The following is an 18,639-nucleotide window of genomic DNA, read 5'->3' on the forward strand; positions in this document are numbered from 1 at the left end:
GTGCAGGGTACAATGAAATCTCAAACCTATCGAGGTATTCTAGAGAGAAATGTGCTGCCCAGTGTCAGAAAGCTTGGTCTCAGTCTTGGAACAGTATAATGACACAAAACACCCGGCTAAAAAAAAAATGCTTCTATGAGCCCTGATCTGAATCCCATTAAACATCTGTGGAAGCAGGTGAAACATGCCATCTGGAGAAAGCACCCTTCAAACCTGAGACTACTGGAGCAGTTTGCTCATGAAGAGTGGGTCAAAATACCTGCTGAAAATAAATCAATACAAAATTAGTTAGTTTTTTTTAAAATATCTGCTCAGAGTGCAGAAGTCTCACTGAAAGTAACACAAATTGTTGGATTGCAGTGATTGCCTCACAAGGTTGTGCAACAAAACATTAAGGGTACCATCATTTTTTGTCCAGGCCTGTTTCATGAGGGCTTTTTTGTTGTTGTTGTTGTTTTTTTAATAATCCAGTTGAACCACAATTCAAAAGCAATGTCTGATTTTTCATTGACTAATTTTCATTTCATGTTTATTTTATTATTACTTTTGCCAGTTTCAATTTATTTCTGTGACCTCTATGTGTTTTTCTTTCATTAACAGCGTGGTACCAACAATTCTGCCCACGTGTAGACATGATTACATTCTCATCATACGGCCTCATGAAGTAAAGTCCCGCTTGCGCCACACATCGCTACGCCCGCGACCCTGCCGAGTAGTTGTTGACTCAAGGGCCAACTCCGGTCATCCACGACCGGACCCGAATGAGGGTTCCGTTCCGAGCTACGCCAATTTTTCCTTGTTTGACAACGCTGCCGGCGAGCCGAAGCGAGGCCTCTGCCTCCTGCGTGGTGCCGTAAGCCTCCGCACCTCCAATTCTCAGCGTCAGGTCAGCCTTGCAATTTACAAGTACCCAAGAGTTGATGCATTCATTCTTTCATCGCAGTTACAACTAGTAATCATGACCAAGTACTTTGCTCTCCAGCTCTTCGCCCAGCTCTCCCTTTACGGATTGTGCATGTATCCTGTATTATTTAGCCCTATATTATCAAGTTAACTGTCACAAAGTCGAGTCTGTAAGTTTCTGTTACAAGGGCCTCTGTTTTCTTGACTTTGCCAACTCTCATATCGCTGGTGTCGAACAGAAACCTTGCATCTCCAAAACAGTCCCTCAACACAGGAACACCTCCCAAAAAAAAAAAAAAAACGCACAACAACAAAACAAAAATGGCATTGTTGAGCCATTAATATTGACTATGACAGTTTATCCCAAAAAAATAAAACAATATATATATTGTGTTAGGAATTCGTAATTCAAATTCAAACGCTTCCCTCTTTCCTGGCAACTGAGTTGGCCGAGAATGTAACGATCCAGATGAACACGCCCACCCGCCCTCTTCCTCCTCTGTCCCAAACTTGTCTGGTCGGGAGACTTTTTTTTGTTTCCCCCTCCATCGCAGAACGCTTCTGTCTGATTCAAATGTAAGTTGAAATCTTGTAATTTCACTGTCCAATAAGTCTTGTTTGGACTTATTGGACCAAACAAGGGGGGGGGGGGGGGGTTGTTTATTTATTTCGGTTACCCACCATGTTTCATTCGCTTTTCTGAACTCGACCATTTACGTACCCATCGATCGACTCTATCGAACATATTTATCTATTATGCAGAATGTCCTTGCGTGACAAAAGCGACGAGGAGCTCAGCAAGTTGCTTACCGACTACGGCATCAAACACGGACCCATAGTTGGTAAGATATACCATTTTCCAACTGACAAAGTCATTGACGTGCTTCTGTATTATCTCCTTAAATTTGGGCGAATACACCTTTTAACAAATGCAACCAAGGCAATTTGTTACACCTTATAAAGTGCTGTTTAAAACACGAAATACTGAATTTGACGATAAAGGTTTTTCCCCCCCGCTCCAATTACTGTATCGCGTGGTATAGTATTTCACAGGGGTCAAGCCAGCCTCCACTCGTAAGTAGCAGTCAAGACAGCCGCCCCTAATTTTGTTCATACTAGGCATTACGGTAATAGGTCGCCAACGCGAGGCGAAAGCCACCTTCAAAATAAAAGCTTCCCAATAATACGGACGTCATGCTGCCATGCGAGGCGATGCCAGGCCCACTGGGAGCAGATTAGGGTTCAGCGTCTTGCCCAAGGACACTTCGACATACAGACAGTCGTAGCAGGGATTCGAACCTGTTCTACCTACTGAGCCGAACCCACCCCAAAATAATCCCATTGGTATTGCAAGACAAGTCCAGATCTGTGTGACAGACCACCAAGGACTCCACTAAAAGAGAATATGAATATTGTATTTCAAAATAAAAGTCTCTGAAAACTGCATATTTTGCTGTCATTACCCCTGACTGAAAAAAATCTATGAGATATCGCAACACCGGTCCAGTTCTGGGGGACACCGCACAACCCCAGGTCTCCAACAAAAGAGGTCCCACCCGAATCTGATGTGGCATTTCAAAATAAAAGTCCCCTGAAATTGGTATATTTCACTGTCACTACCACTGATTTAAAACATTCATTTAAAAAATCTATGACACTACACCACCCCAGGTTTCCAACAAAAGTGGTCCCCAGTACTGGACTGTTGTTGCGATATCTCATAGATTATTATTATTTTTTTTAATGAATGTTTTAAATCAGTGGTAGTGACAGTGAAATATACCAATTTCAGGGGACTTTTATTTTGAAATTCTGCATCCGATTTGGGTGGGACCTCTTTTGTTGGAGACCTGGGGTTGTGCAGTGTCCCCCAGAACTAGACCGGTGTTGCAATATCTCATATATTTTTTTTAAACAGATTTTTTCAGTCAGGGGTAATGACAGCAAAATATGCAGTTTTCATAGACTGTTATTTTGAAATACAATATCGCATCTTCATCAAACCTCTTTTAGTGGAAGCTTTTATTTTGAAGGTGGCTTTCGCCGCGAGTTGGCGACCTATTACCGTAATGCCTAGTATGAACAAAATTAGGGGCGGCTGGCTTGACTGCTACTTTACGAGTGGAGGCTGGCTTGACCGCAGTTGAATTTCGTACTACAGTACAGCACGCTGAATGTTCCACTCACACATAGTTGTGCGTCTTTTTCGTGTGCATTTTGAAGATTGTATTGTAGACTGCTGATGTGTGTCTGCGACTGTAGACTCCACTCGCAAGTTGTATGCGAAGAAGCTTGAGAAGGCCATGGAACAACTGCCAGTGAAACCCTCCTCTGATAAGACTTACTACAGAGAGGAAGGTAGGATGCTGCGGTATTCGTGGAATGACTCTTTTTGAGACTTCAACAACGGCAAGAAATTGGAAAATAATGATTTCCTGCCATTGTAACGCACTCTGCCGCATTCATTCATTTATATTTGAAATCATTCCGTCCGTAATCCAAACTGATGCCATCATGCAATCTTTATGACCGCACAGATTTTGAGAAAACATTTACAACAATTAAGTTAGCAGTCTGAAGTGAATCAATGAGAGACAATAGAACACTGAGTCTATGCATTTTTATTCCCAGTTGTTTTTAGGACGTTTGTGATAGTCAAAATACCCCAAGGAGCAAGAATTATCACACACTTTACACACCTCATTTCTTCTCTCGCTGAAATTAGCCTATTTTGGGGGGCCAGCCTTGTCTCATGCTAGTGAGTGACGGTATACACTGGCCAATATACTCCTGGGCAAGTGTGAATCAGGCTTCAAGAAATTGAGTGCCCATAATGACAATAAAATCATTTTAACTCATGAAGGAAGCACTTTCTAAACTGCACTACTGTGTATGTGGCGCATGGACACATTACCTAAAACAAATATCCTCTTGCCAACATATCAACCTTTTCAGCGAGCAAGTATGTCTCCTTCATCAGATGCTAATGTTTTTAACAAACTCGAATCTCAATGCAGCTCTGTTTACCTTTTGGCTTTGACGCGATAGCCGGGAAGTTGCACCCATGGGGGACGTGGGGGTTTCTGCATGATAATTAATGTCTGTGCATGAAAATGTTTAGATGGTGTAGTCCAGCCGTCGCTTGATAGTGGAACTGTATCTTTTGTCCAGCTTAGCTGGTCATGGGATGGGCTGACAAACCTGGTGTGGGGGGAATTTATGATATAAAGATAAATAACAATGAAGCAGAAATGCATTTTCAGAAAGGACAAAATTATTAACAGATTAACTTTGTTGTTTTATTTCACACTTGGTGGGTGGACAAGCACTCCAAGACACCACCCAATTATTTATATACAAGCCAGTAAAAAGTTATATTTTCCATAATATGTCCACTTTAAGATTAATGATGAATAAGGAGGGGTAATTTCACACGTGGCCCGGTACCAAATGGCCCCTGTCCTGCTCCCGGTCCGCAGACTTGTGGTAAGGGACAACTGCTCTTGACTGTCTGTCAATCCATCCAGTGAGAAATGACAGAATCGGAATGCACCACAAACAATGCCGTGAAAAGGTACTGGCCCCCTTCTTCTCAAATTCTTAGATTTTTGCAAAGTTAAGTTGAGGTTAGTTTAAGAGCATCAAATAAAAATAAATAGTAAAGTAGTAGATATCCGACAACTATAGTATAACCCAAGTGAACTGAAATGCTGTTGTTAAATGGTGATTTCACTTAATGGGGAAAAAATAACTGTTCAAAGTTATCTGGCCCCGTGTGAAAAAGTAATGGCCGCCTAAACCTAATAACTGGTTGGGCCACCCTCAGCAGCAACAACTGAAATCAAGCGTTTTCTATCCCTGGCAATGAGTCTTTCACATCTCTGTGGAGATATTTTGGCCCACTCTTCCTTGCAGAATTGTTTGGGGGGAAAAGTTGAGGGTTTTCAAGCATGAAGGGCCTTGTTAAGGTCATGCCACTTTAATTCAATCCGATTCGAGTCTGGACTTTGACGAGGCCACTGCAAAACCTTCTTTTTGTCTTTTAAAGCCATTCAAAAGTTGACTTGCGGGGTGAGTTTTGGATCGTCGAAGTGCGCATCAGCTTGAGGTCACAAACTGATGGCCCAACATTCTCCTTCATTATTTTATGTTAAAGAGCAGAATTCATGGTTCCATCAAGCACAGCAAGTTGTCCAAGTCCTTAAGGAGAAAGCAGTCCAAGACCACCACACTACCATCATCATGTTTGGCTGTTGGTACGATGTTCTTTTTCTGAAATTCTGTGCCACATTTACACCAGATGTAACGAGACACACACCTTCCAAAAAGCTCAACTTTCATTGTGTCAGTCCATATAATATTCTCCCAGAGGTCTTGGGAATCGTTCATATGTTGTTGTTGTTGTTGTTGTTTTTTTGCAAAAGAAAGACGAGCCTTTGTTCTTTTTGGTCAGAACTTATTGTTGTGTCATGAACACTGACCTTAACCGAGGCAAGGTCGGCCGGCAGTTCTTTAGAAGTTGTCCTGAGTTCCTTTGTGGCCTCCTGGATGAGTTATTACTCTTCTCTTGGGATAATCTTTGTATAATCTCTGCTCTAGGCGGCACGGTGGATGACTGGTTACCACACCCGCCTCATAGTTCGGAGGACCGGGGTTCAAATCCAACCTCGCCTGTGTGGAGTTTTTATGTTCTCCCCTTGCCTGCGTAGGTTTTTTCCGGGTACTCCGGTTTCCTTCCACGTCCCAAAAACATGCACGGTAGGTTAATTGAAGACTATAAATTGTCCATAGCTGTGAATGTGAGTGCAAATAGTTGTTTGTTTATACAATATGTGCCCTGCGATTGGCTGGCGACCAGTTCAGGGTGTACCCCGCCTCTTGCCCAGAGTCAGCTGGGATAGGCTCCCGCACGCCCGTGACACGAGTGAGGAGAAGCAGTGTAGAAATGAATTGTCTGCTCGAAGCTTAGAAACTGTGAACATGTTCCAATTAAGACGATGATCAGTGTTCTGTTGGCGGACCGACAAATCTTCAAACAACTGACAGCAGTAAAAGTGTACTGATTTGTTGTTTCTCTTCACAGAAGAGGAAATTACCTACGTCACGTACCGCAGCCCTGTGAGTGGCGCAGCTTAACACTCGGTGTTTTGTTACCCACTTCTGTGTTTTGGCAGACATGGTAAATCGTCTTACATTCTTTCCTGCTTTCATTTTCACAGGTCAAACATGAACGTTATGAAGACATGTGAGTGCAATGTTACCACACACCCATACAGTGCACAGCGTACTCACACCTTGTTAGACTAGTCCATTGTTTGTCCTGCTGGGTGGAGCATCATGAAAACCTGTACGACCAAGTCGGCTTGTGTAAGAATTAAGAATGTTAAAATTGATGTTTTAATGTTTGTTTATTTGTGGGGTGGGATGTTTATATTAGAGAGTGGTTCCTCTGTGCAGGGTAAGCAGAGCTGCATTGAGTGTTCTTAGGTTAATAGCTTAGTGCTAGATACTGCAACAGCATTAGCTTCTGATAAACAGCAGCAAGCAGCTGGCAGGCGCAACGCATACTGCTGGAGGTTTTACTATATCATTCCTAATCCTGGGGGTATTTTCATTGCATGCCACAGACACAATTTTAAATTGTGAGGGAAATGCATGGTTTCCTTTTCAAATAAATCTGTTTGCAGCTCATTTGCAATGTCAGTCACCTTTGCATTATGACCTTGCCGATATGAAAGGAAAGTATTTTCCCACCCAGGCTGAAAAGGAGATACAACAGCGAACCGCTTGAAGATGAGGCATCAGACGGAGAGACACAGTATGTCTGTAAACCTGTCGCATTAAAGCAAATGACTTAAAATAATCGTCACCCCCCCCCTCCCTCCTGTGCTAAAGGCCCATCCAGCGTAGGACTAGAACAGCCAATCAAAACGCTGAGCACTCCAAGAAGGCGGTCCGGTCTGGATGCAGCGTGTGGAGAGTGATCAGAATGCTACTGCTGCTAGCGGTGTTAGCAGCTGCCTACTACACCTATTGTCACATGACCAAAGACGAAAATCCTTTCAAGCTTCAATAATCAATAAACCGCCACTTCTAGGATGCCATGTCATTTCCTTAACTTATATCGAGCTATGTTTTTGGTATTTGTTGCTGCACTCTTTCATTTCTAAAAGACACTGACACTTTTTGTACAATTAAAATTTGGGAATGCTGTCTGCAAATCCCAAATGTGAAGCCACATCAATGTTATGTTGGTCCTACATAGCAAATGTGACATTTCCCATTTTACTAGAATTGTAGGCCTATTTGGGCATTTATTGTGACATTGAAATTCAAATTATTATTGGAGCATTGCGAGGGAACACCCATTTACAAAATCTACTGTAATACCTTCAAAAAAGCTTGATAAATAAGAACACTTTTTCTTGTAAAAACTGTGCCCTGCTATTTCAGCAAGACTAATCCTTTAAGATACAAAGTCTACAGTCCCCTGTTCAAATGTTTGTGATATTAAAAAAATTAGCCAAAGATAAATAATTTTATGACTTTTTCCACCATCAGTGTTTTGTGACATATAATCCGTAAAACGTAATTGGGGGGGGGAAAATAATAATTTTAGGGGATCATAAATCATAAATATGCATACCCTCAAACTAGACTTTGTTACAGCACATTTGGCTTATACAGTATTATAGCACTGTCTTTTTGGAAGGAAGTCTGTCAGTGTGGCACATCTGGTCTTCTTTGTAAAAAACACTCCAAATCTCTAAGACTGCGAGGGCATCTCCTGTGCACAACAGACGTTTGATGGAACTCTCCATAATTCCCTCCACCTTGTCGAAGGCCCAGTTCCTACTGAAGAAAAACAACGCCAAAGCACGATGCTGCCATCTCTGTGCTTCACTGTAGGTATGATGTTCTTTTGGTGATGAAAAGTAATTGTGTTTAACGCCAAACATGCCTTTTGGAATTCAAGCCAAAAAGTTCAACCTTGGTTTCATCAGACCGCAATATTAACAGTAAGACAAGGCTTCCGTCTTGCCGCCTGACCGTAGCCCACACACATCTGAAGAAGATGGCAGTTTGTTGTCGCATGTACTAAACAGCCAGTACTTGTCAGAAATTTCTGCAGCTCCTTCAGTGTTGTTTTCGGCTTCTCGGCAGCCTCCTTAACCGGTTTTCCTCTCATTTTTTTTCATGAATTTTGGAGGGACATCGACTTCTTGGTAATGTCGCCGTTGTGCCATATATTCTCCACTTGCTTGGAAGAAATTCTTTTGTACCCTTCTCCTGACTGATACTTTTCAACAATGAGGCTTTTCTGATGCTGCGGAAGCTCTGAGATGTCAAAATGTTTGGGGATAATCAGAGGTACTTTGAATGGTGTCAGGTGTGTGTTTGCTCCCATTTTACCTGAGTTTGAATGTGATTGGTTAATTCTAAACAGCCACACCCCTAGTTATTAGAGGGTGTGTGCACTTCTGCAACCACATCTCAGTTGTTAATTTTTACTTACCCCTCTCTAATGTTTTTTTATATATATATAAATTATTTCAATTGTGTTGTGCGGTCACATTAATGGTGAGCATTTTAGTATGGTCTTAATTTTTTTTTTTTACTGTATATCACGTTTACCTTCCATTTGAACATGGGTATGTAAACAGAGGTAAGAAAGATGTGATAGATACACAGAAATTAAAAAGAAAGTTCAATTCTTGATTTGCATTGCTTCGCTTGTGTTGCTCTTCTTACAATATAATATACAACGATTGTGTTTTGTTTGTTTTATATGTTGAGTGTTGTTGTCATTGCACGTAAGGCTTTTGTAAATTAATTTTTTAAGACATTACTATCGATTATGTACATGGTTTCTTGGAAAACAACCATGTAAAAAATAAAGACATTCTATGTTTTTTTTTTTTTACTGTGAATGGGTTTCCAAATCATCATCTATCCATCTATTTTCTGCACCGCTTATCCTCACCCGGGTCACGGGCACGCTTGTCCCAGCTAACTGCGGGCAGGAGACGGGGTACACCCTGAACTGGTTGCCAGCCAATCGCAGGGCACATATAAACAAACAACCATTCGCGCTCACATTCATACCTACGGACAATTTAGAGTCTTCAATTAACTTACCGTGCATGTTTTTGGGATGTGGGAGGAAACCCACACCGGCACGGAAAGAACATGCAAACTCCACACAGGCGAGGCTGGATTTGAACGCGGGTCCTCAGAACTGTGAGGCGGTGGGCTAACTCGTCACCATCGTGCTACCTTGTCCCAAACATTGTCACAATTGATCCTTCAATACAAACTAACTGCTACCTGTAGCGTCACATAATCTCGAAATCAGTGATTCCCAACCACTGTGCCAACATCAGGTGAGCTGTGGCAAGTTATTCCACTTAACGTGTTCTGAAACTTGTTCTATACTACAATACTATTGTATCTTTATCCATGCCAGTGACATAAAGTGACAGGCAGGACATTGAAATTCTCTTCCTTCTAGATGGCAGAAGGTACAATTATCCACGTTGCCATTCTTCCAACAGAATAATGGATTTGTGGCCCAGATTTCACATTAAGTATGTGTATAGTAAATTCAGACAAGATCATTATTTCAGTATACTGTATATACATTTTTGTGCCATTTTTGTTAGGTGTTGTTTTGTGAGAAAAACAATTCTGCCTTGGCTCAATAAAGATTGGAAAACTGCTAAAAAAACATATGCAGGTTTTGTGACTCATGTCTTTATCAGGAACCGGATTAGACATAAATACTCTTTTGGATGAATGGACAGAAAAAATCCATCATGTCTTGTACAAAGCAGTTCTAGTGGAGTGGAAGCTGTTATTGCTGTTACTAAAACCTACATGTTTGCTTCCCGTATGTGGCAGCTGTCCAAGTACTTTTGCGTGTGTAATGAGGCTAATTGTACCTGCAAGCTAAGAAAGTTAGTTGAAAAGGGACGTAGTCATTTGAACTCTTCCTCGATCGGCTTGTTTTATGTAAAAAAAAAAAAAAATTTTAAATGCTTTTCAGCACCACCTATGAAATAATGGCCCTTACTCATGATAGACTGCGACACTGTTTACATTGGAGATGACAAAAAATGCTGATTTGTCAATATACTGTAAGAGAATTTCATTTCAGATGAACCCAATCATAGACAGTGTTTTTATACAAAATTATGAATGATGCAGCATTTTGAAGAGCGGTAAAACAATGCTATCTACATAATAAAAATGACTTCTAACAATCAAACTTTGCATTTGATGACAGGTTAAAGTGCTGGTTCAAAGGCCGGTCGCGTTGCGCTCAGAAGGCTGATGGGACATCTGAGGTGCTGCTTCTAACGTGATGCCATGTTGCGGTGGCCTGAGGAGGAGGAAGAGGATCGTATCATTACAGCAAGAGATGTGGCTGCGTGTGTTTGGCGGCCTATACTGCACCTGAGCGCGTGTCCCTCGAAGCCCAGCGCCGTGATGAAGATGTTGATGAGGACCGTGAAGAAGACCAAGACAGTTGCCACATTGTTCATCCTGTTCAACTTGGCTTGTTTACGCACATCATTCAAATCGTACTTCACTGTTGGTACAGAGTCAAAGCAAACCAAAACTATTAGCAATAAAAAAAGAAGACTTTTGGGGAAAATGTTGGCAAGCCAAAATGATGCAAGAAATCTCCACTGGAAGACTGAATGCCAACTAGTGTGGAAGGAAAGAATCTTATTTGACGTTTTCATAATGTTTGCAAACAATAGGTGCCATGGACTTTTGGGTGGCAAAAAAAAAAAAAGATTGACTACCTTTGATTTGAACTAAAAACGATGACAAAAACAATTTTACTCCATAAGGTTCTGTTTTTTTGTTTTGTTTGATTTACCTCAAAAAATACAAATTAATCCCGCGGACCCTGTCGGCAAGGAGGATAAATTCACTTACCTGTTGAAATGTATACAACAGCTGGTGTTTCTTCTATCTTGGAAGCAATTTACCTCCCGTAACATCTTCTTTTCAAGTGACACGTCACACATTCAAACTACGGCAGTAGAGAAAACGGCTAAATTGCTCATTCAAACCTTTTTAGCCTGTTTTCTCAAATCGCTCTGCCTTGGTCAAATGACATAGAAGGGGTTATTTATGGTAATATGATGTTCTAGTGTAACACTCTGTAAGGTTACTGGAAATGGTGGCAGATAGACAAACCAATTTAGAATGGGAATTAATCCACTTGGGGAAAAAGATGAACATTTTGTAGTATATGAGATTGACAGGAGGATAAGTAGAAAAGGAAGGAGCTAAACGGGATTAATAACAATATAACCCTTGAATTATTTCCATTTAAAATTCGGCTAAGTGTGACTTGGTTCAACGTTTGACTGGTTTGACAGGTTTCAATGTGCCATTCTTCTCATTTGTAATGCAGTATGAAACATGGCGCACAGACAAAACCAATGCAGGCCTTTCAGTTACTTGCCTATAAAAACGAGCAGTAGACCCACGATGACTTGCAGCGTGATGGAAAGAGACAGTAAGACAATGAGGGGGATGTAGAAATGATATTGAGGCCCCACGTAGAGAACGGTCTTCAACTGGGACGAGTTGGCCATCAATAAGGCCACGTCGAGCATGCTCTGAGCCGCACTCTTCTTGGTGGCATAGTGGTTCATGTTGATGGGCCGCCACACTTTTCCTGAGGGGGATGCCGTCGCCTGCGGAAGAGACAACACAGAGGCGACACACTAGTAGTATTTGTTTAGTTCACTTTGGTTTAGTTTGGTTTAGTTAAACATTACAATTAACAAAAGTGCAACATCCACCAACACAACTACAGTTCATTTCTAATAAGAAAAAAAGAAGTAAGTAAATAAATAAATGAATAATAATAATAATAACAATAATACCCTGTGATTAGCTGGCGACCAGTTCCGGGTGTACACCGCCTCTCCCCCGAAGATAGCTGGGATGGGCTCCACCACGCCTGCGACCCTAGCGAGGATAAGCGCTACAGAAAATGGATGGATGGATGGAATAATAATAATAATAATAATAGTAAATAGAAATACACAAAAAGTTTGAGCGGTGTAAGATATTTTCCTTATTTTTCAACATATAAAAATGTCCAAAATGATATGAAATCCAGGCATATACAATGTTCTAAATGTATAGTTAATTAGAATGTTTTAGATTATGACAGAAATTACTAGGATCCTTTAGAATAGTGCAAAAGATCAAGGATTCATTTTCAAAATGTACTAAATAAATACAACAAAAATGGCAAATGTGTTCCAATACTGTAGTCATTTGACACTTTCTTTTGTCAGTTCCAGCCAGATTATAACCATTCATCATCATCATCATCTTCATAATAATAATATTAATAAAGACTTTAGGGTATGAATATCCATCCATTTTCTGAGCCACTTATCCTCATTAGGGTTGCGGGCGTGCTGGAGCCCAACCCAGCTATCATCGGGCCAATTGCAGGGCACATACAAACAAACAACCATCCGCACTCACATTTCCACCTACGGGCAATTTAGAGTCTCCAATTAACGCATGTTTTTGGGTTGTGGGAGGAAACCGGAGTGCCCGGAGAAAACCCACGCAGGCACGGGGAGAACATGCAAACTCCACACAGGCGGGGCCGAGGATTGAACCCCGGTCCTCAGAACTGTGAGGCAGACGCTCTAACCAGTTGTCCACCGTGCCGCCGGGGTATGAATATATCTGAGTTAAAAGCTGTATATTTCAAGGGCAGTACGGTGGGTTAGTTGGAAGCATGTTGTCAAATCTGGCCCCCATTATTATGTCATGAAGCCCGCTAAAGCAAATCATGTGTGTTCATTTCATGTTCCTTGCAAAATCTGTCCCAAAATATCAAATTGTCTTCACTTTTAATAGCGATATACAGTAGCAAGCATTTTGTTGTTGTTACCAAACCACTTTTTTTCAGTTCTAATTTGCAATAATATGATTAGGTGATTATCATTCATATGGGTTCACAGTCATAACGGCTATTTAAAGGGAGACCGTCACGACAATGTGGCCCGCAACAAAAATTCATTTGACTCCCTTGCTTTATAAACAGTGCATACGGGGCTTTATCCGCATTCAATTCATTTCCTGAACAATTTGTCCCAATTGGTCTGAATTTCCATATTTCCTAAATTTGATCGAGAACATTACCGAGGGACAGTTATTGCAGTATAGCATGTCGTACGATAAAATAATTCTGCAACCTTGGTTAAATCGATTTAATCACATCTCAAAGGTCAATTAAACCTCAACACTCTATTTTGCAAACAAACAAATAACATTGCTGATAGATAGAATGGGATAGTTTATGTATGGACAATAGCGGAGATTTCTATTTTGTGAATGTACTCGTATTGATGTCTTCTCTTGCATGCTATTCAATGATATATTTATATTTCCTATATCCAGTATCGCTACCGATAGGATGGAAATGTTCCCATTGTAGGACTGATGAAGGTTATCTCATATTACAAATATTTATTATCAATAATAACATACTTTTAACCAGACCCCGTTCTCAGACGACATCTCCAGTGACATATTAATTAATTTCCGGTTCGGAGGGCGGCTTGTGAGGCCGTGAACTATTTTACATTTCTATCTCCAGATGTGTATCAAATTGGCTTATTTAGTTTTTCAAACTTGGTTACTCACTGCTATATCGCGGTTCCAGCCAGACCCATGTGACTAACAAGTGTACTGTATCACCCAGTCACTTAATTTGGTGTTTTGCGACTTCATGACACGATAGCTTAGCAATTAGCATCATGCTTTTCTGTCTTTTCCTACACACTCCTCGGTCTCCCATCGTGATAACTTAAACGATACGTGTAAGAACCACAGAATGAAGTGGAATTCATTCGCTAGCATGGGGGTGATGATTCGTGACCTACAATGCGTAATAATAAATAATAATAATTAAATAATGTGTCCCCGAGCAGCTTTTTTTTATCTCCTTTGTCTCTTTTTTTTAAATAATATAGTGTTTATTTCATGAAATTCATTCATGCAATTTTCGTCACGGTGGGAAGACAGCGCCATAAAGGCCGGTAATGTCGGACACTGGATTTTTTCCCCCCCCCCCAATATCCAGAACAATCGGTGTTACGGCCGTAGTGAGTCAGTCTTCAGTGATTTCTGTAACAAAATATGGATGCTCCTGAACATTTGACAGCTCTGTCTATTCCATACCCCAGAGAGGTGCTTGTTTGTTTCGTCACTAGATGTGTAGCTACAAGAGGGAATGACGCACGCACTAGGCAGTGACTCACCTGGGCAGAGAGAAAGGCAGCAAGACACAACGCGCTCTCGCATACAGTTTCACCAGTAATGTACAGTATGTATTCTGTTCTTTGGCTATAGTGTAAGTGAAAAATGGAAGGTCATCTATCACAGTACAGTCGGGGGGAAAATGCAAGGGAAACTTCTGTTTTGTTGGCCTTTGTTTACAAAATCCAGTTGCACAGGTAGGTGTGACAAGACACTTAGACTACAACTTTCTTTCGGTAACAACGCTCTCATTCATCGCTAGAGATCAGTGGAAAAACATTTCACTGAACTGTTTGACACTATCTATCTATCTATCTATCTATCTAGCTATCTATCTATCTATCTATCTATCTATCTATCTATCTATCTATCTATCTATCTATCTATCTATCTATCTATCTATCTATCACATCTTCCATACCTCTACATCGTTGGGTTTATTGAGAGCGATGGCCTCTCCGTTGTGTGTGCGTTCTCGGTCCATATTTTTGTTCTCTGACAATAAATTTCCCCGAGCTTGCTTGGTGTTGTTGCCTGAAGTATGACGAGAGGCGTTCTCAGACCAACACTCCTGAAACTGAAGACAGAGGGAGCGAGTGAGAGAGAGAGAGAGAGAGAGAGAGAGCGAGAGAGAGGGAGAGAGAGAGAAAGAGAGAGAGACAGAGAGAAAAGCTGGGGAGACAGACAGGATGAACAAGTCCAGAAGCTCCTCCGGTTACATGAGAAAAGGGACGCCACGACTCACCGTACAAAATAAATGTAGGACGTTTCAGTCCTTCCTCCAAGTTTGTATTGTTAGTTTAAACTTTGCATCTAGATCAGGTGTGATAATAATCATGGTAATGCGTACCACTTATACAGCGCTTTTCAAGAAGTCAAAGACGCTTTCCACACATTATTCATCCTGTCGATAGTCACACTCTACGGGTGGTAAGCAATTTGTGTAGCCGCAGCTACCCTGGGCAGTCTGACGGAAGTGCGGCTGCCACTCCGCGCCTATGGCCCCTCTGACCACCACAAAACATTGAACCACATTCGTACATGGGCAATGTGAGTTAAGTATCTTGCCCATGGACGTAACAACAACAACCTGCGCTGGGACAGGGATGCAAACCGGCAACCCTCCGGTTACTCTAGCGCCGCGCCACCTGTAATATTTAGTTTTTTTTTAAATCTTTTACAGTCATTTATTTCAGAAAATGATTTGGGAATTTATTTATTGTAAGTGAAAAAGGTGGTAATGTTAACACATGCTCACATTTGTAATGAAGTTTAAGCATACAGTATAATCAAACTCAGGTGATTAATTGTTTTGTACTGTTTGGATGACAAGAGCCGATGGAATGAAAATGTCATGTGACCAATGTGGTTGTATATAAATAAAAATGTCTTCTGTGATTCTTTTTTTTTTTCGCTCCTGTGATTCTAAGAGAGAGGAAAAGCAAGAGTTCGAGCAAAGCTTGATGGTTGCAGTATTTATTTGATTTATTTTCCTCACAGTATTTCCAAGTCGATTTCCCTTTTGGTTGTTCAACGCCACAAACTGTGGTGTTTGTCAAATAGCAGTCAAATAAATCATTCAAAAAGACATTTAATGTGTACATTTAGTTCATCAAATAAATACACATTTTATTAAATAATTGCTTGGTTACTGCGATTGACTGGTGACCAGTCCAGGGTGTACTCCGCCTCTCGCCCAAAGTCAGCTGGGATAGGCTCCAGCTCACCTGCAACCCTAGTGAGGATAAAGCGGTACAGAAAATGGATGGATGAATTGCTTAATTATAATTCAATTCTCACACATGATTGAATTAAATGAGCATGAATAACTAGTTCACGAATAAGATGGCAATTAAACACATTCTTCCATGATCCATCCGTTTTCTATACCACTTGCCCTCATTAGGGTTGTGGGTATGCTGCAACCTGTCCCAGCTGAGAGGTGGGGTACACCCTGAACTGGTTGCCAGCCCATTGTTGGCCACAAACAAGCAGGCATTCATATTCACATTCACCCATTTTTGCTATGTGAGGATAAACGTGGAGGAAAGCCACTTAAGCATGAGGGAGAACATAAAGCAAACTCCACAAAGAAAGTCCGGAGCCAAAGGTCAAATCCAGAACACCAGAAATGTGAGCCAAACGTGATAAGCACTAGCAAGGGAGGCATATTGTGTCAAAAATATTTCGCACAAATCGAGAGAGTTGAATGCTGTATACTGTATAAGCCTCTTGATGTTTGATATTTAACAATGTAAAATGAGCCACATTTAGACATCACTATGAAACATTTGATGAAAATAGTATTTCAAAAGTTTACCCATGAATTAAAAAACGAATTAATTTTAAATTGTATTTTATTTTATTTTTAATGGCGCAGCACGATTTGGGAGAGGAGACTTGCGATTGTTGTGATGAGATCGTTATGCAGTATGTCAGTGGTGCGCTGCGGTGCTCACCACAAAAATACTCCAGCACATCCACGTCATACACATACTGGAAGCAGTGCAAGCCAAGAGAAATTGTAAAAAATTTAGAGAATATACTGTTGGCAATAAATAAATACAATTTATCGGGACAAATATTAGAATGAGGTTTATATCAGCGGTCAGCGCTTCTGCTCGCCAGAAGAGAACGCTCCGCTTTGGGGCAGTGTTTCAACATTTTCCGGCAGGGGGCAGTGCAGAATGGGGGCACTCCTCGACGCTAAACTGACTACCGGAAGCTCTTGTATGACTTCCGCCGCTATCACAGGTCAGACACCGACCGTTCCTGTTCAGTCATGGCGGCCAACTTCGCCATTCGTTCGGTGGCGCCGCGACGAGTCTTTGGTTTACAGAGAGGGTCACCGGGATCTCCTATTTCCGTGGTGGGCCTCAGGTCCCTTTGTGCCACAAAATGGCCAATCCAAGAGTCGACGGAGGAATATGAATTCGTCGAGCGTCTCCTCCCGCCGTCTCGGGTTCCCACTCCGCCCAAGCACCTGGGACCGACCCCGTCTGGCTGGACCCCGCCGGCAGAGTCCCCGCCGTCTCTCCCTTACATGATACGTCGCTCCCGCATGCACAACATTCCGGTCTACACTGACGTGACCCACGGTAACCGCAGGATGACGTTGGTCCGGAAGGTGGAGGGCGACATCTGGGCTTTGGAGAAAGACGTGAAACGGCACCTGAAGGACGTGACTGGCAAAGAAATGCCCACTCAGGTCAACGAGGTGACGATGACACTGAAGGTGAAAGGCCATTTTGATAAGGAGCTGAAAGAATGGTTGAGCAGGAAAGGCTTCTGAAGGAGCTTGGAGGGAGACATGCTCGTGTGTGACACTCGTTCAGCTCTGCCTCGCACCAAACAGACGCAGTTTAGAGTCCGAGAAACTCATAAATGCATAGCAATTATTTGGTGCATGCCTGTAGAAGCCATGGCCGAGTTGCTGGTAATGATTCCAGATGTCCATAAAGCATAACATCTGTAAATATGTCTTGTACTGTATCTCATTCCTTGCATGCGCAACATGTAAACACAGTACAACTGTTCACTTAACTATTCCCTTAGGCAGTGTGCAGACCGCCACCAAGGCAAAGATGAACTAGCACCAAATTGTGTGCCTTACGTATAGCAACTTGTTTTATTTGAAATGTCTAAAATGTAAAATTAAGTATTATAGTAGCAGTATAGTATTACGTATGCACCTTTGACACATTCAAAGTTGTAAACGGCTACAACCAAAATGACTTTTTTTTAATGCACGCAAGACCCTATTTGCAGAAAAGCTCAGTTATTAGTCTTTGTTCTTTTGTGGGAAAATACTGTCAACAGTAGTACAGTATGTTTGTAAGTGTTGAATGTTGTGAGCCTCTCTCAGCTTCCCAAGTGTTTTAGGATCATACTTTGTGGTATATTGGTACAAGGTCCTTTTATTGTCCATTCTTCCATATGCATAACACATACAGAGGGTTGAAATTACGCTACTCAAGGGCCCGGCCGGGGTCCTACAAAAGATATGGTTTAAACTATTAATACAGTTAATTATAATCACTTAAGGGGAGGGGTGTCTATTATTCCCAGATTTTTAATATTGAGTGCACTTAAAAAAACAGCAGTTTTGCTCTTTGACACTAAATACAGTAAAAATGATCATTGAAATTTTAAATGGAATACAAGCAGTTTGTAATTTTATCCCATTTATGAGAAAAACATTTAATCCCTACAATGCATGTATTATTTACTTTTACTGATGAAATATTTAATAAACCGTCACAAGAAGTGGAAAAATCCACTAGATTAAAACAAGGTGTACATTTATGGTCAGCTATATGGAGCAAAGCTATTACTACTGAATTCCAGTCAAGTCACAACCAAATCCAGTGCATTGAACCATTCATTTTGTTGGTACTTTGCGCTGTGACATCACAGGGTTGC

At 41.3% G+C, this 18,639-nt stretch overlaps 3 protein-coding genes across 6 annotated transcripts; 2 read left to right on the forward strand and 1 right to left on the reverse strand.

Moving 5' to 3' along the window:
- The first annotated feature begins 1,377 nt into the window (after positions 1 to 1,377).
- On the forward strand, positions 1,378 to 7,025 carry emd (emerin). Its single transcript, XM_061701045.1, has 7 exons — positions 1,378 to 1,479; positions 1,666 to 1,745; positions 3,166 to 3,261; positions 5,987 to 6,021; positions 6,123 to 6,148; positions 6,662 to 6,721; positions 6,799 to 7,025. Exons 2-7 carry the CDS (start codon positions 1,667 to 1,669, stop codon positions 6,977 to 6,979), a joined length of 477 nt encoding a protein of 158 aa, XP_061557029.1. The 5' UTR covers positions 1,378 to 1,479; position 1,666; the 3' UTR covers positions 6,980 to 7,025.
- Positions 7,026 to 10,036: 3,011 nt separating this feature from the next.
- On the reverse strand, positions 10,037 to 14,783 carry si:dkey-93l1.9 (uncharacterized protein LOC562339 homolog). 4 transcript variants are annotated; one of them, XM_061701171.1, is made up of 4 exons: positions 14,639 to 14,783; positions 11,387 to 11,621; positions 10,360 to 10,495; positions 10,037 to 10,285 (listed from the first exon to the last, which is right to left on the reverse strand). In XM_061701171.1, the coding sequence occupies exons 1-4, from the start codon at positions 14,699 to 14,701 to the stop codon at positions 10,204 to 10,206; spliced, it is 516 nt and encodes a 171-aa protein (XP_061557155.1). In that variant the 5' UTR covers positions 14,702 to 14,783; the 3' UTR covers positions 10,037 to 10,203. The 4 variants fall into 4 exon arrangements, with proteins under 4 accessions (XP_061557155.1, XP_061557238.1, XP_061557319.1 ...); XM_061701254.1 differs by lacking the exon at positions 14,639 to 14,783 and adding an exon at positions 14,220 to 14,628; XM_061701335.1 differs by lacking the exon at positions 14,639 to 14,783 and adding an exon at positions 14,140 to 14,215.
- A 2,187-nt stretch (positions 14,784 to 16,970) lies between these two features.
- mrpl49 (mitochondrial ribosomal protein L49) lies at positions 16,971 to 17,693 on the forward strand. Its single transcript, XM_061701544.1, has one exon. It carries the CDS (start codon positions 17,000 to 17,002, stop codon positions 17,507 to 17,509), a length of 510 nt encoding a protein of 169 aa, XP_061557528.1. The 5' UTR covers positions 16,971 to 16,999; the 3' UTR covers positions 17,510 to 17,693.
- The last annotated feature ends 946 nt before the right edge of the window (positions 17,694 to 18,639 follow it).

This window comes from Phycodurus eques, chromosome 1 (assembly GCF_024500275.1).
Source record: "Phycodurus eques isolate BA_2022a chromosome 1, UOR_Pequ_1.1, whole genome shotgun sequence".
NCBI classification, from domain to species: Eukaryota; Metazoa; Chordata; class Actinopteri; order Syngnathiformes; family Syngnathidae; genus Phycodurus; species Phycodurus eques.